The 24,891-nt window shown below is 37.9% G+C and overlaps 1 protein-coding gene across 1 annotated transcript in view; it reads left to right on the top strand.

The window, feature by feature from the left end:
• Window positions 1-24,891, top strand: part of DYM (dymeclin) — a 398,822-nt gene that overhangs the window by 61,659 nt on the left and 312,272 nt on the right. Inside the window, exon 6 of the mRNA XM_011968998.1 lies at window positions 11,101-11,173. Within this exon, the coding sequence (XP_011824388.1) occupies window positions 11,101-11,173 (73 nt within the window). The remainder of the gene's footprint in view (window positions 1-11,100; window positions 11,174-24,891) is intronic.

The following is a 24,891-nucleotide window of genomic DNA, read 5'->3' as shown; positions in this document are numbered from 1 at the left end:
CATAAGTCAAAACTTTCTAAGTTGTTTCTGAATATAGCTAGATTTTTTGCTGGTCTTGATCTTCTTTTGGGATTGATCATTATGTTCTCTGACTACCATATAACTGTATGTTATAGTATAGACTTAATCAAGGATTTGAGAAAGTTAACTAAGTTGGTGTGTGAGAGATTCTGCAGAATTTTGGTATTTTGAATGTTATATACTTTGTTTTTTTCTAGGAGGGAATGTTTGCAAGAATTATATAGAATTGAATTAATTTAATGTAACTATCCCCAACACTCCATCATCTTTCACAGTTATCGTTTATCATTCAGCAGTGATTTTCAGAGTTTGTGCTTCATATATTGAGTTTGGGTTTCAAGAGAGGAATATGTTTAATTTACTATGTTGATAATTAGCCTTCTATATTTGTTAAATATATACTGATGTCTACAGTTAGAGCTTTTAATTAGACTTGTGTCTTGCGTGTATTAGTTTTGTTAATGCTGGCCTTCGTGATTGTGATGCCAGCAGTACCAAAAACATAGTTCTGCTTGGCAAGTTGCAAACCTTCCCACGAAGTGCTAGCAGCAAGAATGGAGTGAATGTTTATCCTCACAGGGCCCAAGAGCATAGCCCACTCAATACCTGCAAATCCAGCACTTTGTTTTGTATTATGTACTACAAAATATGCATATTTTATACTTTATTTAACATGATATTGTCAGAGGCATGGGAACCAGAACAACTCCATCTTGAATAGGAGCTAGGTAAAATTAAGCTGAAACCTACCGGGCTATATTCCCAGACAGTTAAGACATTCTAAGTCACAGAATGAGATAGGAGGTTGGCACAAAATACCAGTCATAAAGACTTTGCTGATAGAACAGGTTGCAGTGAAGGAGATGGCCAAAACCCACCAAAACCAAAATGGCCATGAGAGTGACCTCTGGTGGTCCTCACTGCTACACTCCCACCAGCGCCATGACAGTTTACAAATGCCATGGCAACGTCAAGAAGTTACCCTATATGGTCTAAAAAGGGGAGGCATGAATCATCTACCCCCTTGTTTAGCATATCAAGAAATAACCATAAAAATGGGCAACCGGCAGCCCTCGGGACTGCTCTGTCTCTGGAGTCGCCGTTCTTTTTTTCCTATACTTTCTTAATAAACTTGCTTTCACTTTGCACTGCGAACTCGCCCTGAATTCTTTCATGCGTGAGATCCAAGAACCCTCTCTTGGGGTCTGGATTGGAACCCCTTTCCTGTAACATATTTATCCTGTTACAATATCATTTTTATTTTAATATAAAATTATTTTTCATTATATACCATTAAGTGAATTGATGCACTTTAGAGATATGCTGTATTTATTTTGGGGCCAAAATCTCAGAGTATCCCTGCACCCCCCACCTTTGTCCAAGCTTGGGACGCAAGATTTTTTGTTGTGCATCTTAGGTATTCTAATGTAAGGATAGTGGGAAAAAGATACTTTTTCAACCATAGGCCACATTATCAAGATAGTTATCTCACTGAAAGAGCCATCTCTGTGGTAATCTGTCAGTGATTCTGTCCATATACTGACAGAGCTTTTCTTTCTTTCTTTTTTTAATTTGAACCTGACATTGTGAATATATGCTTTCTTTATACAGAGTTGACAGTTCAGGATTTTATACTTTTTTTTTTTTTGAGACGGAGTCTTGCTCTGTCACCCAGGCTGGAGTGCAGTGGCGCAATCTCGGCTCACTGCAGCCTCCACTTCCCGGGTTCAAGCAATTCTCCTGTCTCAGCCTCCTGAGTAGCTGGGATTACAGGTGCCTGCCACCAGGCCCGGCTAATTTTTGTATTTTTTTTTTTTAGTGGAGACGGAATTTCGCCATATTGGCCAGGCTGCTCATGAACTCCCGACTTAAGGTGATCCGCCCGCCTCGGCCTCCCAAAGTGCCGGGATTACAGGCGTGTGCCACCTCACCTGGCCCTATACATGCTCTTTAGTGTTGTTGTTTGTGTTTATAATTGAGCCTACTCTTGGTCCACCAGCTTAAGTCCAGTGAATATCTTTTAAGACTAAAGACTTTCTGTTTTTGGCATATGTAATTATTTTTACCTTAGTCTTCCATGTTGTTAGTTTGAGATTTCTACTTTAGCCCTTTTTATATTTTCTGCCAATTTCTTTTTACAGTTGATAAAAGAGCAATACAATTAAATGATTACACAGATACTGTTGAAAGGGGGAAAAATGGAGCATGACCATGCAGTAGCTGAAGACATCCATTTATCAGCTGATATATGATATCTGATTTAGGTATATGAAAGACTGTTTGGGGTCAGTAATATACAGTGGTACAGGTTGTTTGAAGGTCGAATTTACAAAAGTGGAGGGCCATCTGCAAACAATTGAGCGAAGTCAACTGAGGCATCTTAGGTATGTTGGCTTATTCCACACACAGCATTTTTTTCTTTATTCCAATCCATTGTAATACTGCTGTGATCACATGGATATTGCTGGCATTTTCAGTGAAGCAGTCTTTATGAGAGTAATGTGTCAGTAAGCTCTTAGTTTGTAATCTAAATTTGTGAGGATTTTGTATTTGAACATTTTCCCATAGGCTACGTATGATGTGGTAGCAGATTGTTAGAGAGAATTTGTATTATTATATGAGGATAGCTCTTTCCATTAGTCCGTGCCTTTTGAGAATCAGTCAAAGGGGACAAAGCCAGCCCTAGGCAAAACTATGAAGTAATACAAACTTGTTTCCATTTTCCTTTGGCCTTCAATGTGAGTTTTTCTTTCCTCTTGCCAAGGTAATACTGATATTTATTTTACATTTTGTGTCTTATAAATCCAATATTTTAAGTCCTTAAGGGCCTAAATCTGTTGTTTGTTTTTGGAAACACTTCTCATGGCTTGTTTCCTTATGTATTTGATGACATTGATTGTATTTTTTTTTTTTTTTTTTGAGACAGAGTTTCTGTCACTCATGCTGGAGTACAGTGGCATAGTCACAGCTCCCTGAAGCCTCAGCCTCCTGAATAGCTAGGGCTACAGGCACATACCATCAAGCCTGGCTAATCTTTAAAGATTATTTTTGGTAGAGATGGGGTCTCACTATGTTGCCCAGGCTGGTCTTGAATTCCTGGCCTCAAGCAATCCTCCTGCCTTGGCCTTCCAAAGCACTGGGATTATAGGCATGAGCCACCGCACCTAGCCGTGTTTGATCTTATTTGAGGCTCCAAATAAGAGAGAGATTTGCATTTGCTTCTAAAGGGATCCAGGGGCTGTAACATCTGATGCCATGTTAGCTTCCTGCAGCGATTCTTGACTTAATATGGAGTCTCAGGTTCAGGCCCCATTCCTTGCCACTGACTGAGGCTTAGTCTCCCCGTAGTGGGCTTCATTCTAACTGGCATTCGTCTTCTGGGTTACGTACCTTAGAGTTTGCTTACTGCTCAGTGTTTTACTCTGGATTAAAGTCCATTTATTTGCTTGTAGGTTCTTTTGGTTATAGGGTTGGAGTCCTTAGAAATTTGCTTTACATTCTGGAAGCCCATCAATGCACTAAAAAGTGTTATTTTAGACAAGAACTAGATGTTTTGTATAGGAGGGCTCATTGGAGTAACTACTCCACCATGCTGCAGTGATAGTGTCTTTTTCTTTTTCTTTCTTTTTTTCTTTGGAGACAGAGTCTCGCTCTGTTGCCCAGGCTGGAGTGCAGTGGCATGATTTTGGCTCGATGCAGCCTCCACCTCCTGGGTTCAAGTGATTCTCCTGCCTTAGCCTCCTGAGTAGCTGGGAATCACAGGCCCATGCCACCATGTCTCGCTGATTTTTATATTTCTAGTAGAGACAGGGTTTTACCATGTTGGCCAGGCTGGTCCCAAACCCTGACCTCAAGAGATCCACCTGCCTTGGCCTTCCAAAGTGCTGGGATTACAGGTGTGAGCCACTGCACCTGGCTATAGTTTCTTTACAAATATATTTTTTTTAAATGAGGGAAGAAGACTTTGGAGATTTAGAGGCTGAAGATAAAAGCAACTAAGTGGGGGTGGTGGGAAATGAAGCTGAAAGGAAGGTCCAGGGGAGTAGAAGGTGCTAGGATGAAGAGCCCAGAGAGGGAGTTAGTCCTGGTTTTTTTTTTTTTTTTTTCCTGAGATGGAGTTTCGCTCTTGTTGCCTAGGCTGGAGTGCAGTGGCGTGACCTCAGCTCATTGCAACCTCCGCCTCCCAGGTTCAAGCAATTCTCCTGCCTCAGCCCCCCAAGTAGCTGGGATTACAGGTGTGGGCCACCATGCCCAGCTGATTTATGTGTTTTTAGTAGAGACGGGGTTTCACCATGCTGGCCAGGCTGGTCTTGAACTCCTGACCTCAAGTGGTCCGCCCCCCTCGGCCTCCCAAAGTGCTGGGATTATAGGCATGAGCCACTGCGCCCAGCATTAGTCCTGTTTTCAAAGAGATTACCACCTGTGGTGCAGTGGGCAGCTCTGCGAGCACTGAGGGGAGGGAGGCAGCAGATCAGCTGCCCAGACCTGGGGCGAGTGAAGTGCGTAGGCCCAAGACACTGCATAACCCATGAGTACAGCTTTGTAGAGAGTAGGAAAGAGACAGGACTCGACAAGGCCAAGCAAAAGCCTGGCTTTAATGGCACTTCCATGGCATCAAACTGTTCAATATAAATTTATTTTTAAAAAATTATTTTGTGGGACTTGCTCTCAAGCATAGTGGATTAAACATGCGTGTTTACTTTCTCCTGGAACTCCAATAAAATATCAGCAAAGGGACTTTTAAAAAGTCTTGAATTTATTAGATTGAGGAAGAGAGGGGAACACAATGTTAATAACATTTTGAAAGTTGGAAAATGGAGTAATGATGAGCTTCACTGATCTGTGAAAGCTGAAAGCTAAATGGCTTCAGGGTTGGAGAACTCCAGAAAAAAAGCCAGTTCTTACTCCAGAACCCTGGAAAGGCTTAGGAATTAGAAGTGCCAGGTGTCTCTGAAGGCATTCCGGCTTGGTAGGAAGAAGCAGTTCTGTCCAAGGTTCTGTCCCTTGCCATACAGTCAGGAGGCCACCCCCCTTTCCAATTTAACACTAGAGATCTGTTATCCGTAGAGACTGAACTCAGAGAGCCTCCTGAGTGAACTCTGAGGCACTGAGGAAGGAGGGTGGCCTACTGAGACCAGGGCTCAGTGGAAAGGCCGCATATGGAAGAGTAAGGTGTCTTGACTTGGCTGCCAGAATGCTGGCACCAGGATTTTACCCACCCTATTCCCTTTCCTGCCAGATTAGTGATACTCTTATAGAGAAAATGAACCAAAACGGGGAAATGGCTTACATTTCAGTGCCCCCATTGAAGCAGCCCAAAGCCCTCCAGTGGGAACCGCTGTTTGGCAGGCTCTGCCTGTGCACACCACGCTTCCAGTCAGCAGTGGCCTCACGCTGGTGGGTCAGTGGAGAGCCAAGGATTCCAAACAGTGAAGGCAACGGCTGACTTGTGAGAGATCAAAACAAAACAAAAAAAAGATACAAGATAGGAAATTTGTGGAAGTATTTTTAAAATTTGTTAATTACCCCCTCTCTAACACAAGCAGTTTCCTTTCCATTCTTCCCAGGCTTAAAACATTTTTGAAACTCTTTCTTTGGAATCACCCTAAAAACCTGTGGCATATTTGTTTTGCCAAACTCGATGGCAGTGAGTCCTGTGAAGCTAGCTTTGTTTTTCCAGATGGCTCAGGTGCTTTGGCTGCCACGGCAGCAGGTTCCCTGCTCTCCTTTCTCTGCTGGAACTGGGCCCTAGAGACCAGGGCAGGCGGTAGCTCAGGAGGTAAACCCAAATTTGTATAGTATAAATTTGCTTTGTTTGTTTAAATAGCAAATTTAATAATTTAACCTTATAGGTAAGCAAAGCAATAAACAAACCCATTTGGAAAAATGTGGCTCAGAGAAAAAAGAAAGCATGGACTTAATCCTTTAAAATATTGACTTGTAATATATGACTTGTAATCGGTCTCTGCAGAAAAATGAAAGTGCCTCTAGGAATTCCTGAACTGTTCTTTGGTCATATAATAGGTGTAATTGTTTTGTAATATTTCTGTCTCTTCTCTCCCTTTCTTTCCCTTATATTATTAGTGGAACAAAATCAATTAAACTTTTCTAATAGGCACATTTTATAGTCAAACCTGGTAGAGTATATTATCTTTTAGGGTAATTAGAAACATTTCTGTTTGACCAAAATAATAGCAGTCAACCAGAATTATTATCGATTTGATTTGAATGGTATAGGACACAAGCTTATAAATATTGTAGTGCACTGAAACGCAGATCACTTTTCTTTTTAAAAGAGTCCTTTTGCCTTTCATCTTTATGATTAACCTACAAGAGACATTTTGGTGTTGCTAATTAGAAGTTTAAATCTAATATTTTAGAATAATTTAGGATAACTTCAATGTTAGTTTCACTATTAAAGTGGCAAAAACCTAGACTCTACCATGAGTCTTTCATTTTCTGAATATAAGTTTTTAATGAATATAATCTAATTATGTGTCTTCCATTTTAAGGAAGCCACTTTTATTCTGAACTTCTAAGGTACTCTGTTAACCTGTTTTTGGAGTACAGCCCTATTCGATTAAGTTTTTAGTACTTGTATTTGGCGCAGTGTAATTTTGGGGAGCATTAAAAAACTGGCAGTTCAACCTTCTGAATGCAAAGAAAACAAAGACAAAACTCTTTTAACATTTCTTTTAATGACTATATATATTCTGATTTAAATCCTATGTTTTATTTTTCTGGTTGCTTTGTTTTCTAATGATCAATGAGCGCTTTTGAAAAACAATTTTTTTGCTGTCTTCCCTTCCCCTCCTACTGTGATGGAAGGCCTTTGATTAGGACAGTATTGTACTGTTCTCTGCTTCTCTCCCTAAGGACAAAATGAGAGTGCTATCTCAGCACATGGTGCTGAATGGATGCTGGATAGAATGAACTAACAGGGACTGCCGCTTAATTTTGGGTATAGATTATTAGAACCTTAAAGGACCCTAGATATCATCTCGCTTGTCTACTCCTTCCCTTGGTGAAGTTCATAGGGACTAGAGCAGTGGGGCTTTAGAATGAGAGCATTCCAGGGATAGGGCTGGTATTTTAGTGACCTTGTTCTGCACAATACGGATGATAATAGCTTATATTTATTCATTGTTTTAGATTATTTGTACATTGGATTTTGAAGGAGTCAAGAACTTCTAGTATGTGTTGATAAATACATTGTGTGTCATCCTGATTTATAAACTAGTACGTAGTACTTCAGATGTCTCCCTCCTAACTGGGCCTGTAGTACTCGGGGTTTTGTATTTACAGTGTTCAGTGAAACATGAATTGGTTGAATAGTTTCCCCCAACTTTGTATAGAAACATATCTTTAAAAATAATTTAAAGGATATTTTCCTTTTAATTTTTTCCCTTGAGAGTATAGATTTGAGTTCAAATCTGGATTCTGCCCCTTACTCTAATTAAACTAACCTGAGCCTTGATGTCTTCATCTATAAAATGATTATCATAATCATTAACTATTCATCAAGAGTTATTGTCAGGGTTAACGTTAACATGACATTGAATATAAAGTGCTCATCACAATGCCTGTCCAAGGGTAGAGTACTCGGTAAATGCTGTTAATGTGATCTTACAGAAACTAAGACTTAAAATACTAAAATATTTGTCTGGAGCTATTGTGGTAATTTAAAACTCTTTAAGGGAGAATTCTGGTTTGTTTGTTTGTTTTAACAGTCAGGGTCTTGCTATGTTGCCCAAGCTGGCCTCCAACTCCTGGGCTCAAGAGATCCTCCCGCCTCAACCTCCTGAGTAGCTGGGACTATAGCATGTGCCACTGTGCCCAGCATTGAGAGAGAACTCTTAGGAGAGAAATGGGCTCTATAAGTTATAAAACTTCACAATACAGTAAACACACTGAATCTTTGCAAAGACCTTTGCTCAAAGAACGTCAGTTTATTTTGTCATTGACCTGCAAATTTCAAGAATTTTTAAGATTCTCTTTACTGCATGAAATGCTTGAATGTGTTACTATACTTTTTGTAGGTGAGTTTATATTTATTTTTTGGAACTAAGGAAGATATTTGGCCTTATAAGAAAGCTAAGGTGATATAAGTGCTAGTTGGGAAAGGAAATAATGCAATATGAATGGCTTGCTTGATGTCAAACCTAGTAAGCAGTCAAATCTTGTCACTCTTCACTTAAAATACAATTATTTACTTCTATATTAGCTGAGAAGCAAGAATTTAGAATTCTGAGGAATTTTTTTTTTTTTGGGAATGGAAGTCAAGATATTTCAGCTGGATATTGCTTATTGTCTTTTGTTAGAGCTTTGGCCTTGAAATATTATATTTTACTTGTATGAAATATATTTATCATCTTCATTATTTTATTAGATTGATAACAAAGCTGTGTATATACTCCTTAATTGACCCAAATGTAAATTTGGCTGAGGTCGTGATTTGAGTGGCACATGGAGTTGAATAGAGAATCCTTGTCATCATTTTAATATGTAAAAATTAGGTGTTTTTATACCCCTGGAAGTTAAAAAATCAAATCAGGCACCATCTGTGGTTCCTGAATACTTGGTCTCTCACCTTCCGTAATTAAAAAACTATGCTGGCTGCTTGGCTGAACAGGGGTGTTATTAAACTGGCATTTGGTCTGAAATGTTCCTTAGGGAATCACTGAGTGATTTTAAGTGTTCTTTCTTGGGCCTGGGACACTACATCCTGTAGAATGAGTTAAGGAGTGACTGTTTAGCAAACATATATTGAGTATATATTATATACCAACAAATCAACTTGTTAGAGTAGGTTGTTAACTTGAGTTATGTTGGGCAGCCTTGGCAATGAGAGGGATTTTAGTTAGATCTGGTAACCAACCATGCAGTCCCAGAGACAAGTGTGACTTACTCTCTTATTTTATTTTTTTCACTAATAATAGAGCCAAGCCCGATGGTTCTTGGAGTGAGATTTAATTTGGTTGTTGAACTTGAGTCTTGCCGTATGTCCTTTTTAGCATTGATTGGTGTGTTCAGCATGATTTAATATTCTTTTCAAGATTTGTACTTACCTCTCATGGGGTTACTATGCCAGTTCTTTTTGTGGCAAAGCAGGATGAAATTTCTTTATAATTTCTGAATGCTAGGTGATATTGTGGCCTAGAAAAGAAGTTGCTAAACTTTTTTTTGAGACTCCAAGTGCTTTGATGCTTTGCAATTACCTGCTGGATTTTTTCTGAGATACCTGGGCTCAGTTCAGCAAATTGTATTGAATACGTATTATGTGCAAGCTCGGATAGAGTCCAGTAGGGGCCTGCTTGCTCGTAGACAAAAAATGATGGCATAATGTAACCAACATATGCAATGCAAGAGGCATGAACGAGGCATAGATACTTTATAGATTATTCAGGGTGAGGCAAGGGAGTGGGTTTCATGGAGGAGATGAAACTTAGGATGGTTCAGATGGATACAGATAGGCTTTTTAAAAATTAGATTTTTATTGTTAGAGGCTATTCCAGGCAGAGGGAATGTTACTGAGGTATGAAGTGGCATGTAGCAGATAGCTTGGCATTGCTGGAATATACACTGCAGTACTGGAGGGAGATAAAGGTACAAAGTGATAAGGGAACTATATCTCCAAGAATCTGGCATGCTGTACTTTGGAGCATGGAATTTTTTTGGTATATATTAATCAGCTTAAAGTAATTGAAAAGACCTAAGCCAGGAGAGTGAAAGGATAGAGTTTAGTTAGCTCTCTCTGATTGTAACCTGGAGTTCGGATTGCAGAGGAGTAAAATTGGAACTAAATACTAACTAGTCATGAAGGTTAAAGGAGTCCAGGAGTCAGTTTTCTTTCTTTCTTTTTTTTTTTTTTGAGACACAGTCTCGCTTTGTTGCCTAGGCTGGAGTGCTGTGGCGCGACCTCAGTTCACTGCAACCTCTTCCTCCTGGGTTCAAGCAATTCTCCTGCCTCAGCCTCCTGAGTAGCTGGGACCACAGGCGTGCGCCACCATGCTGGACTAATTTTTATATTTTTAGTAGAGGTGAGGTTTCACTATGTTGGCCAGGCTGGTCTCGAACTCCTGACCTCAGGTGATCTGCCTGCCTTGGCCTCACGAAGTGCTGGGATTATAGGTGTGAGCCATCACATCTGGCCCAGGAGTGAGTTTTAATTTAGTAAACTTGTTTAGCTGAACTGTGGTGATGAGATAATGAACAAAAAAGCACGACAATAGTGGAACTCTGGGGAACATGCCAATAGTTGAAAGGTATTTTGAGGAAGCAGACACTGGGAAGAAATAGAAAAAGAAGTTTGTTAAAAATAAGGTATTATAGGAACTGAGAAAAGAAGGAATTTCCTGAAGGAGGAGGTGTCAGTAATGTCCAAGAGCAGAAGTCACATAAGATACTGACTGACTTTGGGAATTTGGAGGTCAGTTACTTGCAGTAGTTTGGGATAGGGGAACATTTCCATTGGAATGGTAATTTGCATTCTGCCTTTGCCACTTATTTATTCTTTGACTTCAGAAAGCCCTTTTACCTTTGACTCATTGTCTGTAAAGAGGAGGTTGGCCTCTTTAATGGGGTTCGGTCTACGATCTGTGGAGCTCCAGAGGTTCATAAAAGGTACCTTGAGAACCCATCAAGAAATCAAGGGTAAAGCCAGATATTTGTTGGGGAGGGAGGGATAAAAGTCCTCTACCCCTGCTTCAAACAAAGCAGTTAGAGCAGCTTGATTTTTATCTGTTTCATATATTTGGCTTTAATGTAAGATTTCATTGAAAGAAACACAGTGCAGTACAAAAAATCTGACAACTACTGGCATACAGGAGCATTAAGTACCTTCAAGCTTTAAAAGCTATATTACTATAGAGGTGTTGAAAGGTCCTATACTAGATTAAGATTATGATAGATGCTAACCTGTTCATAGTTTGGATTTTAATCAGAGGTGAACATTAATGACTGAGTTTATATAATGATAACTGTTCATATTCTCATTAGGAATGAAAATGTAACTTCTAAACAACTGTATTCTACTGTGTACTTTGTTAAAAAAAAAAATCTTTTTATGTGTCTTACCAGGTTCTGACTCAGAAGATCTTTTGGAAGAATTGCTGTGCTGTTTGATGCAGTTAATCACTGATATTCCACTCTTGTAAGTTCCGACTAGGCCAGGATTTGTTTTATCTTCTTTGTATGTGGCAGATCATCATTGATCATGTTGCGGAGTTTGTGGGTCCTGGTGTAGTACTTATATGTGTGCCTTTTAAGGATTCTATATCCAGAGTTCTTTTCTTTCTGCCTAATATTTAGACTGGCTATTCATCGTCAAAACAAAAATGTTACGTCATTAAGGGGGAAATAGTGAAACTATCTTAAGAATATGGTAGGCACGGAATTAATCTCTGTATTAAGAGAGCTTATAGATCTTTGGAAACAACATTTTAAGAGAGAAGCAATTTGAATCTACTTCATATTATGGTAGACACAGTGAGTTGAGTTCTCCTTATCTTCCTGACTTCTTGATTGTGTTTCCAGCCTCTTTTGGTGAAGCCAGATTTTCATTTCCAGCCGCCTTTGATGCTAGGCATAGTCAGTGAGATGTAGAGGAAGGTCCTCCAATGAGACCTCTGAGTAAAGCTCTCTAAAAGGAACTGCTTGAGTCAGCTAGGAGGCATATCTTTTTTCTCTTGACAGCCCTTTCTCCTGCTGTCTGGAATGTGGACAGTCTTTTGAGTTGCACAGCCTTCTTGGCACCATGAACCAAGAGACTCACAGAAAATTCTGTTTTGATGTCATTGAGCTGCTAAACCAAAGTCAACAACTACCAGCACCACCTTTTTTCATCCTGGACTTCTCATGTGACAGAAGTAGACCCTTATTAGTTAACACTGCTGTAACTGGGCTTCTGTCACTGCAGCTCAACGCAATTCCTATATGATTCAAAATGTTCATCTCGTTTGTTACTTTTTAAAATTTAAAATAGAGACAGGGCCTCACTGTGTTGGCCAGGATAGTGTCGAACTCCCAGCCTCAAGTGATCCTCTAACCTCAGCCTCCCAAAGTGCCTGGATTACAGGTATTAGCCATCGTGCCTGGCCTCATTTGTTACTTTTAAAGCAGTGATTCTCAACCTTTAAAAAAAATTATTGGCCAGGTGCAGTGTCTCACGCCTATAATCCCAGCACTTTGGGAGCCTGAGGCAAGTGTATTGCTTGGATGCAGGAGTTGGAGATCAGCCTGGGCAATATAGTGAGACCCTGTCTTTACTTTAAAAAAAACAAAATTAGACCGGGCGCAGTGACTCACACCTGTAATCCCAGCACTTTGAGAGGCCGAGGTGGGCGGATCATGAGGTCAGGACTTCAAGACCAGCCTGGCCAACATGGTGAAACCCTGTCTCTACTAAAAATACAAAAATTAGCTGGGCATGGTGGTGCATGCCTGTAATCCCAGCTATAGGGAGGCTGATGCAGGAGAATCGCTTGAACCAAGGTCGGGGAGGTGGAGGTTGCGGTGAGTTGAGATTGCGCCACTGCACTCCTGCATGGGCTACAGAGCGAGACTATGTCACAAAAAAAAAATAAAATAAAAAATAAAAATAAAAATAAATTTTAAAAATATTTTCTACCTGAGAAGCCTTGTTTGACATTTCTTTCATAATTGCCTCTCCCACTTAATGAAATTTGAGTCCCCAGACACACTGAATGTCTGTTTATGTCCTACAGCCCTTTAGAGGACCACAAACCATTACTATTGTATCTATGAAGATTTTTGCTTACCTCTGTAGAAAGAGTTTACATCTCCTGTTGAAAATGCATATATAAAAGGAATTATTTTTGAAATAAAAAAGTAGATTTTACTGTTTTTCATGACAGAATCTCAGTCTACATGGGGATATAATTGGAAATGTGCTATTTATCTATGGCACCAAAAGGAAAGACAGATATTTGTGAAAAAATAGGCTGCAAGCTGCTGTTGTACATGAATGCAACATCTAGAATTTTAATATAGTCTTCGAAGTGAGAACCACCAACCCCCGTCATGATATGGTCTCATGGTATGCACCTGGGAAATTAGGCTGAGACAACTGAAGAGTCATCGCCTAGGGAAGGAAATGGGACAATTTCCCATTCAACCGGGGCTCCTGCAGCAGACACATGCATGCCATCCTTTCTCCCATTCCATTCTAACAGAACTCCAGTATTGTTTAGAGTGGTGCTGTGTGCCCAGATTTGTTTTTCAGACACTTTGGTAGTTCCATGTGACCATGTGACATAGTTTGGGTCAAGTATATGTGAGCAGAAATCATGAACTTGCGGAGCATATCCACTCCAGCCTTTTGCTTGTTGCTCTCCCTTCCTTCCTGGAATGTGGAGGCAATGCTTAGGCTGTCTTGAAACTATGTTAATGAGCATTGCATGCAAAGAATAGTGTCCTGGGAGCATGAGATATTGGTGACATTATGAAACTATTACATGGGCCCTGGATCCCATATCTTTGGGTTTCCTCTTACATGAGAAAAATAGATACCTATCTTGCTTAGGCCACTGTGGTTAGGTTTCTTTTACATGTGGTCAGAGCAGGGAAGGGAAACACATATACTGTGTGCTGTTTCTTTGTCATGGTGTGTGGAGTGCTTCATGTGTTCCTGATGTAATTTTACAAGTAGCACCACCTCTAATTTTTCTTTTTTTTTTTTTTGAGATGGAGTCTTACTCTGTTGCCCAGGCTAGAGTGCAGTGGCGCGATCTCAGCTCACTGCAACCTCTGCCCCCTGGGTTGAAGCAATTGTTCTGCCTCAGCCTCCCAAGTAGCTGGGATTACAGGCAAGCACCACCACACCCAGCTAATTTTTGTATTTTTAGTAGAGATGGGGTTTCACCATGTTGGCCAGGCTGGTCTCAAACTCCTGACCTCATGTGATCTGCCTGCCTCGGCCTCCCAAAGTGCTGGGATTATAGGTGTGAGCCACCACGCTTGACCCTAAATATTTTTTTTTTATAACAAAATACCAGGAATTTAGTACATATCCTAAATGCGTACACTCTTTTGTTGTTGTTGCCTTTATTGATAAAATGTTTTGGTGACATTCAGGGGGATGGAAACAGTAAATACCTTTAGATAGTAAATTGGCTCCAAACACAATGAATACAGCAGCCATTTAAACACCCTTGAGGAACAAGCCGATTGTGTTGTAATATATCAAACATTTCAGTGTTTTAATGTGTTTATACCTTTTAAATTAACTGAAAATGCACAGCTAGCCAGTTGTCTCCTATTATGTACACTGAGCTTTAACCAGCTGCTGAAACAATTTCTGATGATTTAATGTTCTTGGAACTCCATCCTACAAGAAGGTTTGTCTTGGTAACTGTTTCCATGTGAAACCAAACTACTCTTTGAATGTTTCATTTCCTCTAACTGTAGTGCAGTATTATGGATCAATGTATAATTTGAGAGGAAATAGGAATATATGCAAACCAGGAATGCTCTCACACCTGAGCATCATCAGAAGTGCTATAAACGTTTCACATTTCACATTGGTAATTCATCCTGTGCTGCATTAGCAGGTGAATAACAAGATGAAACTAATTTTAATGGCCACTGAGGGTAATTCAAAACTAGCGTACATGTTTCTTATGAGACGTTTAAAATCATTCTGTTAATATTGAGAGCAAAGGGGTTACCATACATATGTATATGTATGCTATATATTTATTTAGAGATCTGTAAACTAAAATGTAAATGATACCTCATTATAAAGAGAATAGGGTCAGTGGCAGTAGTTGAAATAAACTCCCGGAAGTTCATTACAGTGATCTTTGTAGGAGTTCATTTGTAATGAAGATTGACTTTTAAGTAGTTATTGGCTACTGTTTCTCAGACACTTTGGATTTCTTGATAAAATATTAATTCACGGAGGTACTAATCTTCATTAAAATTGTTCATCTTTCAGGAATCCTTCCTTAACTCCATAGCTCTCAGCATTTATATATTTAAAATAAAGATTAAGTTCTGCATGGACTTGACATTTTTCAGTGTATTTTGGATCGATCCCACTAGAATTTAAATAAATCTGTCAAAAGCAGAACCTTGCCTTTGATTTTTATACCTTCCCTGTGTCTCAGTGAAGTAAACAGGAAAGTAATAAAGATAAAGGTGTTTTCCTCAAGACACTAATATGGAGTGTTCTAACAGAAAGAATGTGGGTAGGTAAGCCAGAGGTAAAAGCCCAGCGCTTGGAATGTGACACTGTCTGGGTTCTCGTGGTGTTACTATAAGGGCTGAATGAGACTTGTGGGAACCAACCGAGTGGTGGAGTCGGGCGGGGCCGTAGCCGCAGAAGCAGTGATGCTGTATAGACCCATCCTTGTATTTTCGGGGCTACTTGTGATGCCGTTTTGTTAATAAATGGAAGTTATTTTGAGGACTCAAATTAGATTTTTTTCCCCTTGTCTTTGTATCTGTTTTTGTTACTGTCATTTTTCAGCAAATCTGTGGCTGTTAGCTGTACATGATGACGTCAGTGTCAAGCACAGGCTCCACCCCTTCTCACTAGTGCCACCACTCTGGGCAGGTCTGCTCAGGGTAAGCGTTTTTCTATTGGCCTCAGACCCAAAATACGGCCTCTTTTCTCTGGGATCCATTTCTGTGGTCTTTCTTATGAACCTGTGAACTCATTGAGGACTGTTTAATTTTTAGCCTGGCCCTGATTTATAGATTTGTCAATTATAATTTAATCTAAGAAAACATTTTTAGTTTTTTTCGTAAGGTATAGATTGATAAAGATGAGATTTTCGTAATTAATTGCTTTCACTGCCTTTTTCAGGAAGTGTGTATCTATTTGTGTACTGTGACTTGTCGGGTACAGGGGATTATCAGATGTCATCCGCTAACCCTCGCTGGTGGTCCTGCTGATGTGGAGCATGCCAGTCCATGCTGTGTCTAGGGCCTTGCCTTCTTTCCTTCTGCAGTCTGTCTGCCTTTAGATATTTGCGTGGCTCACATTCTGACCTCCTTCAAGCTTTCATCTGCTTCAAGTTTTTTTTCTTTAGAAATGGCCACCCTGACTACCCTATGGAGTACCTTTGACCACCCACCTGAAAATAGCTCCCCTCTCATTCTCTGTCCTTTTTTCATGTGGTATTTATTTACTTACCTTTTTTTTTTTTTTTTGAGATGGGATTCCCACTCTGTCACCCAGCCTGGAGGGCAGTGGTGCAATCATGGCTCAGTATAGCCTCAACTGCCCAGGCTCAAGCAATTCTCCCATCTCAGACTCTCGAGTATCTGGGGCCACAGGTGTGTGCCATCATTCCTGACTGCCTGACTAATTTTTAAAATTATTTGTAGAGATGAAGTCTTGCTGTGGTGCCCAGGCTGGCCTTGAACTCTGGGCTCAAGCAACCCTCCTGCCTTGGCCTCCTAAAGTGCTGGGATTACTGGCAAAAGCCACCACACCCGGCCTGTTTTTTGTCGTAACACTTTTCACTCTCTTCATATTATCTGTTATCTCTCTTGCTCATACTTTCCCAATAAAACTAGAATGAAAGCTCCATGAAAACAAGGGCTCTTGTGGCAGCATTTGGCTTGCTCACTGCTGCTGCATCCGTGATATTCAGGTTAGCCTGGCACATGGTAGACTCAAATATTTCTTTACAGAGTAAATTAGTAAGGGTCGAACCTGTTCAATGTGCTTAAAGCATTTTGTTTGTTTGTTTCTCAGCATCTAGTCCTATATGGAAACAGTATTGTACTAAGGCATATTCCACTGCAAGTGTAATGGCTCATTTGTAGTTGGCACATTGTAACAAGTGGGTGTCTTACTGACATTTGTAGTAGAAAGGGGCTATTGGAAGCTGAAGCACTGAGAAATAACACCTGAGATTGTTTAAGTAACTAGTAGATTAATTAGTTATAAGTGCTGAGTATTCTGGGGCCGTTCAGGGACAATCGGCTTTGTATCTCAGTAGTCCCTAGATTATTCCTTCTTAGTATAATAATTTCTTTTTTAATTCAGGTCATCCTCAAAAACATATTGTGAATATACTATGTGTGTACAGTGGAGTAGACCCTGAACACAGAAAGGTGTGACTCTTGAAGAGCGTAGAGTTGGATAGACAGAAAGATACCCCGATGAGAGGAACATTTGATAAATGCCACAGTCATTTGGAGTTGAACGAATTAGCACTGGCTAAATCATTAAGGAGGCAGAAAAGAACTGGATAGGGACTTCTTAGGTATGAATAATGTATTTGGAGAATCACAAGCACATTAGGTTGAGCAGAGGATTTGTGGAATATTAGGGATAAAGAAGCTACATTGATGTAGCAAAGACTCAAATATTAGAGGACTAAAGGTTTGATTATTTTTAGGGTTCTCTGTTTATTGAGATATAAAAAAGAATATAATTATTAGAAAAAGTTCTGTAAAATACATTTTGGAAATATTTGAGAGTGAAACTGAGAATCTTATTTATAAAATTCAGTTTATAGCATTTCTAAAATGTAATAACATTATATAAAATGCACATTTATTGGGCCCATAGATTAATAGTACTGGGTTAGATGTTCTGCTGTGGAAATTTGAGTACTGAAAACATTTGGTGGTAACAGTGAGTAGATGGTTCAAGAACCTAAAGAGTCATAAATGGTTTCTTTATGGAGTCTCCAAGTTGTTGGAAGAGAGTGAAGGTACAGGAGAGACCCATGGTTGGCAACGAAGGGCCTAGCTGTTGGGAAAGTGCCTTTCTACAGCCCTGCATGTTGATGCTAAAATGCTTCTCTGAATCTAGCCGTAAGGTAGGGGAGGGGTTGGAGGGTGACTACAGCGAGTCAGCATTTTAAGTTTTAGGTGTTACAAGGTAAACATCTAGTATAGCTTTCTGAATGAATTAGGCATTTAAGGCATCGATTGAATCAGTGAATCAAAGATTGTAGTATTTTCAGATACCAAAACAGTATTATGTATTAAGTTCACAATAGCTTTTTAGTTTGAAAATTGATGTCTGGTGCCTTCAGAGAATTTTTTCTGGTAAAAAACCAAGATTGTTACTGAATGCTGCTGTTAATTTTGTTCGCTGTTATTAATACATGTATAGCAAAATATGAATGAAGTGATTTGATGTTAATAACTGCAAATTTTAATTCTCCCAATGAACAATCGATTTTTTTCTTTTTTATTTTTGCTGACACATAACTTATTTCTTTACGGAGTAATTTCTTTTCAGACATAATCCAGATTATATTACATTTGAATATCTTCTGGTAGTCATTGGTGCTGAATTTTAAGTGGTCATATATGTATGTACATGGTTTAGGGACAAAATCAGATTGCACAGAGGCTTATAATGAGAGCAAATATTATTTGTCTCATCCCTTTTTAAGTGTTTTCTCCTGAGAGACAACCCTTCTAAATTCTCACCTGTTCTGGTGGTTTATATAAACCTTTACCTTCATTGAACCTTTTATATTTCTAAATAATATACTATTATTTTGGAAAAAAAAAGTCTTACTCTCAAAACATTTAGTTTTGAGAGTAATTTTAGATTCACCACAAAATTGAGCAGAAAGTACAGAATTAAAAAGAAAAAAAATTAGTTGTTTGTTGGGAGAATTAAAATTTGCAGTGATTAATGTTAAGCCTACCCCACATACATAGAGTACTCCTGTCCCATCAGTGTCCGTCAGCAGAGGAGTACATTTGTTATAATTAATGAGTCTGCATTGGTACTGGATTATCTCCCAAATATAGTTTACTTTATTGTTCCCTGTCGGTGTTTATTTTCTATGGGATTAGACAAATGCATGATGAAATGTATCTATAATATGTCATTGATACAATGTATACAGTGTATCTATCAATATATTGATCAGTGTATCAATTCTGTCAGTTGTATCTATCAATGTATCAGTGTATCATCTATGTATCATCTATCAGTGTATCAATTATCAATAGATATATCTATACAGCCATATCTATCTGTGATAGATATCAATGTATCGATATAAATAGATATCGATATCAATAGATATAGATATCGATACATTGATAGATACATCTATCTTTGATACATCTATCAATGTATCTATCAATGTATTGATAGATCAATTGTATCTATCAGTTTATTGGTCAATGTATCAATTGTATCAGTGTATCAATGTATTGATCAATGTATCTATCATTGTCATATACAGAGTAAATCAATGGATGATGGTTGAAGTATGTTTAATTTTGTAAGAAATTTATATTCTATGGGATTAGACAAATGCATGTAATTCATATTCTATGGGATTAGACAAATGCATGGTGAAATGTATCTATCATTGTCATACAGAGTAGATGAATGGATGATGGTTAAATTATGTTTAATTTTGTAAGAAACTGCTTAACTGTCTTCCAAAATGCCTGTACCAATTTTGTCATTCCCACCAGTAGTGAATGAGAGTTCCTGTTGCTCCACATCCTTGTTAGTGTTTGGTGGTGATAGTGTTTTAAATTCTGGCATTTGAATAGGTGGGTAGTGGTATCTCATTGTTTTAATTTGCAGTTCCCTAATGACATATGATGTTGAGCATCTCTTCATATGCTTGCTTGCCATCTGTGTATCTTTTTTGATGATATATCTGTTAGTCTTTGATCCACTTTTTAATTGGGTTGTGTTCTTGTTGAGTTTTAAGAGTTCTTTGTATATTTTAGATAACAATCCATTATCAGATATGTCTTCTGCAAATGTTTTCTCCCAGCCTGTGGCATTTCTTTTCATTCTCTTCACAGTGTCTTTCACAGACTAGAAATTTTTAATTTTAATGAGGCCTTTGCTATCAGTTGTTTTTTTCATGGATTATGTCTTTCACAGAGTAGGAAACTTTAAATTTTAAAATTTTAATCTTACTATCAATAATTTCTTTCATGGATTGTGCCTTTGGTGTTGTATCCAAAAAGTCCTCACCATACCCAAAGTCATAAGGATTTTCTCCTATTTTATCTTTTTAGTTTTATAGTTTTACATTTCGTGTTTAGATCTGTCTCTTTTTTTGCATGTGGATATCCAGTTGTTTCATCATCTGGTTGAAGAGACTACCTTTCCCCATTATACTGTCTTTGCTCCTTTGTCAAAGACCAATTAACTATATGTGGGTCTATTTCTGAGTGCTCAGTTCTGTTCTGTTGATCTATTTATTCTTTTGCCATTGTCATGCTGTCTTGATTACTGTAGCTTTATAATAGGTCTTGAAGGATAATGCCAATCCTTTTAGTTTGTTCTGCTGTTTCAATTTTGTGTTGGTATTTATAGGCCTTTTGCTTTTCCGTGTAACTTTAGAACCAGTTTGTTGTGTTACTACAAGTTACTACAAAGTAACTTGCAGGTGTTTTGATTTGAATTGTGTTGCGTCTGTAGATCACATTGAGAGGAATCTTGACAATATTGAGTCTTTCTATCCATGAACATAGAATATCTTTCTATTTATTTAGTTATGTGATTTATTTCGTCATAGTTTTATGGTTTTGCTCATATAGCTTTTGTACATATTTTGTTAGATTTATATCCAAGTGTTTCATTTTCTTGGTTCTTAATGTAAATGTATGCCACTTTTTTGATTCATTAAATTATTTATTGATGTCTGCTCAGATGATTATCTCCTTCTGTCTACTTGCACCTGTTCCCTTGCTATATTCTTTTATTATATTTAAATTATCATTTTTAGTTTTTCTGTGTAATATATGTCTTTTTGTTCCTTCAAATATAGGCAGTAACACTTGGCTTTCCCTTTGTAAATTGAAGATACTACTTCCCACACCCTTCATTCAGTTCTGTTTCTTTTTTTTCTCTTCTTACTTGTATTATCTGTACTTTTATATCTACTTATTTCCCCCCAGGATGACAAGTTTACTTAAGAATATTCTTTGTAGGAAGTACACAAAAGGAAGCCAAAGAGCAAGGATTAGTTGGGTTCAATAAAAATAATGAGAAGGCAGAACTCTCCGTCTCTTAAATTTTTACTATGTATCTTAATTGTTTTAAAAATATTAGTAATTTCTAGATCAGAAGACATCTAGGTAAATCTTGTAACATTATTGGAGCTAAGTTACGGGATAGATAATCTAAATGGGAGAAGTGACTTGGAAATATGTATATGTTTTTAATTTTCTTTTAGTATATTTATTGTTTTGAGAATTTACTTTAAATCAGCTGATGAAACTACTCTATGAAGACCTGACTAGGGAGGATTTTGGAAACTTTTTCTTTTCTACATTTTGGACCTATTTTACTCCCTCCCCAAAATCTGTCAGGATGACAGAGTATCAGAATTTACAGAGAAAGCAATATGTGTACTTGTAATTTGCAGTAGATATATTGTACTTCAATAAAGAGTGTTGAAAAGCTTTAAAAAAAAATCAGACCCTCCCAGTAATATACTTAGGCACAGGGAGAGTTTAACAAAGTAAATCACTAGATACTGTCAATTATTTGGACAGCAAACTTTGCTAAATAATCCATAGTTGATTCCTTAAGAGTCAACTTCAACTACAAAAATCCACTCCAGTGTCACAGGAGGTTTTATTTTATTTTATTATTTTTTTAAGTTTTATGATCTAGAACAATTCAATTACATCCCTCTCAACTCAAGTTCCCTAGTTTCCCTTGTGGTCAGTCTGTGCCCCAACTCCCAGTGCCTGACAACCACTTGGCAAGAAGTATAGCGTGATCTACTTTCTCATGTAAGTTTTTGTTTTTCTTGGAATTTAATGACATTTCTTAGCTTTTTATGTTTTTCCTTTACTTTAGCTTCACTTTTAAAAATAAAGCTTTATTGAGATAGCATTCATACGCCACAAAATTCAGTCTTCTAACTTGTACAATTAATTCATTTTAGTGTATTCACAAAATTGTGCAACCATCACCATTATTTAATACCAGAACCTTTTCAGCACCCCAAGCAGAAGCCATGTACCCATTAGCAGTCACTCGTCATTTCTCAGCCCCTAGCAAAACCGGCCTACTTTGTGTTTCTATGGAATTTGGCTATTCTGGACATTTCATACAAATTGTATCATATGACATATGGTCTTTTGTGTTTGCATTGTTTTACTTAGTATATTTTCAAGGTTCATTCTAGTTGTGGCATGGATCAGTACTTCATTCTTTTTTTATTATTTTAGCCTAATTTTTGAAAGTTATATGTGTAGTCTTGGGACTACTCATTGACACCATCAGTTGCTTTGTAGGGCTATCACATAGCTGTGTCATTTGGGATTCCTCTTCACTATTTTCTTGGATGGCTTCCACTGTTGTCTGATATTCTTTAAAGCCATTTTTGGTTTATTTCCTCAGTTTTTATGTAGCACATTCTCATGTAGCTTTTGAAGAAAGTATTCGTCCTTACTTGTCTATATTTGTATGTATTTGTCTTGTATGTCTTGTAAGTCTACATTTGAATGATAGGTAGGCTAGTTATGAGTTTCTGATTGAGAATCAGTATTCCCAAGAGTTTTGAAGATATTCCATTACTGTCTAATATTATTATTAGTGTTGTTAGAGGAAATTCTGATGCCATCTGATTATCATTGCTCTGTACAGTTTTTTTTTTTTTCTTTTTCTCTGTGGAAGATTTTAGAATCTTGGGTATGTCTTTAGAATTCTGAAATATGGTGATGTGTTAGTGTGGGTGATATTTTTTCATTGATGGATTGCTTATTAGTCAGTAAATATTTGTTCTTCAACTGTGGGCAGTTTTTTGTGTTATTTAATATTTCTTTGTGCATTTCTTCCCTCTTTTTAAATTTATTTTTATTATTTATTTATTTATTTGGAGATAGAGTCTTGCTCTGTTGCCCAGACTGGAGTGCAGTGGCACAATCTCGACTCACTGCAACCTCCACCTCCCAGGTTCAAGTGATTTCTGGCTAATTGTTGTATTTTTAGTAAAGCGGGGATTTCACCATGTTGGCCAGTCTGGTCTTGAACTCCTGACCTCAAGTGTTCTGCCCTCTTCAGCCTCCCAAAATGTTAGAATTACAAGCGTGAGCCACCGCACCTGGCCCTTCCCTCTTTTTAAAAATCTCTCTAAAATTCATATTCAAGTCAGATACTGGACTTTGTAGATTTAACCTGTCTTATCTCAACTTTTCACATCTTTAAAAAAAATTCTAACTTTCTGGAAATTCGTTTGATTTTTATTTTTTGATGTCTTTCATCAAAATTTCTGTACTAAAATATTTATTTTTAATAGGTAATATGTGCGCATGGAAAAAAATCAGGCAGTATAAAAGTGAATATAATAAGTTATCTTCTCACTTTGGACCCTTTTTGTCTAATCTTCTAGTCCCTCTCCCAGTCGTAGCATACAGCATAAAAAGTGTTTTTTTTGTTTGTTTGTTTTTCTTGAGACGGAGTCCCACCCTGTCACCTAGGGTGGTGTGCAATGACGAGATCTTGGCTCACTGTAACCTCTGCCTCCCGGGTTCAAACGATTCTCCTGCCTCAGCCTCCTGGGTAGCTGGGATTACAGGCGCCTGCCACCACGCCCAGTTTAGTTTTGTATTTTTAGTAGAGATGGGGTTTCACCATGCCGGCCAGGCTGGTCTCGAACTCCTGACCTCGTGATCCTCCCACCTTGGCCTCCCAAAGTGCTGGCATTATAGATGTGAGCGACTGCGCTCAGCCAAAAGTGTTTTTAAATAAAAATGATACCAGCCACACAGACTATACTGTAAGTTGCTTTTATCACTTTTAACTTGATTTTTCCCAGTCAGTAGCTATAGATCAACTTTGATTTTTTTATAGCTATTTATGGATTGTCTGAATATATCATAATTTAATCAGTCTCTTATGAAAATTTAGTTTATTTCCAGTCTTTTACTGTTATAAACAACACTCCAATGAATATTCATGTACATAAATTCACTTAATATATACAGATATAGACATCATATATGTTTTAGAGTTGGCATTAATTGTGCACATTTTAAGTTTTGATAAAGATGTGATAAGTTTGGTAACAATTTATTCCCGAAAAAGATTATACCAATTATAGTCCCACCAAAAGCCTCTAGCAGAGCCTTGCAAATATAGTATATTATAAAACTTTTTGTAAGTTAAAAATTAAAATCATATAGTGATCCTTTTTTAAATTTTTTTGAGACAGGGTCTCGCTCTGTCACCCAGGTTGGAGTACAGTGGTGCGATCACGTCTCACTGCAAGCTCGAACTCCTGGGCTCAAGCAAGCCTTCCTCCTCCACTTCCCCTGTAGCTGGGACTACAGATGTGTGCCACCAGGCCCAGCTAATTTTTTAAGTTTTTAGTAGAGATGAGGTCTTGCTATGTTACCCAGACTGGTCTCTTTCTGTCTTTGCCTCCCAAAGTTTTGGGATGACAGATGTGAGCCATGGCGCCTAGTTATATTGTGATTCTTATGTGCATTTTCTCATTGTAAGTGAAGTTGAATATCTCTTAATATTTTTAAAAGCCATTTCTAACATTTGATGAAATTTTACAATCATTTTTAGTTCGTGAGGGTTCTTTTTCTCTGATTATTCCATGTTTTATGAATGCAACATTTTGAGTTGGCCTAATTACACTTTGGACATATACCTACCCACCATAAATTCTATACTTGTTACAGTTTTGGAATATTTGCTTTATTGTTATGTATCCATCTTATCAATCTGTCAGTCTATCTTAATTTTTGTTTTTAAGAATATTTTTAATAACTCTTTTTTGTGTTGAACTTTATTTCAAGAAAATTTGTGGCTATATTTTAAATATTTGATGCATTTTTTGCATATACAGTATAGCATTTAAGTTTATAAAAGTTCAGTTTTTAATATTTATGATTTTATGGATTTTTTTTTTTTTTTTTTTTTTG

The sequence above is a fragment of the Mandrillus leucophaeus genome, unplaced genomic scaffold (assembly GCF_000951045.1).
Source record: "Mandrillus leucophaeus isolate KB7577 unplaced genomic scaffold, Mleu.le_1.0 Scaffold87, whole genome shotgun sequence".
NCBI classification, from domain to species: domain Eukaryota; kingdom Metazoa; phylum Chordata; class Mammalia; order Primates; family Cercopithecidae; genus Mandrillus; species Mandrillus leucophaeus.
The sequence above is the reverse complement of the archived record's forward strand: the minus strand, read 5'-3'. Positions and strand labels throughout refer to the sequence as shown.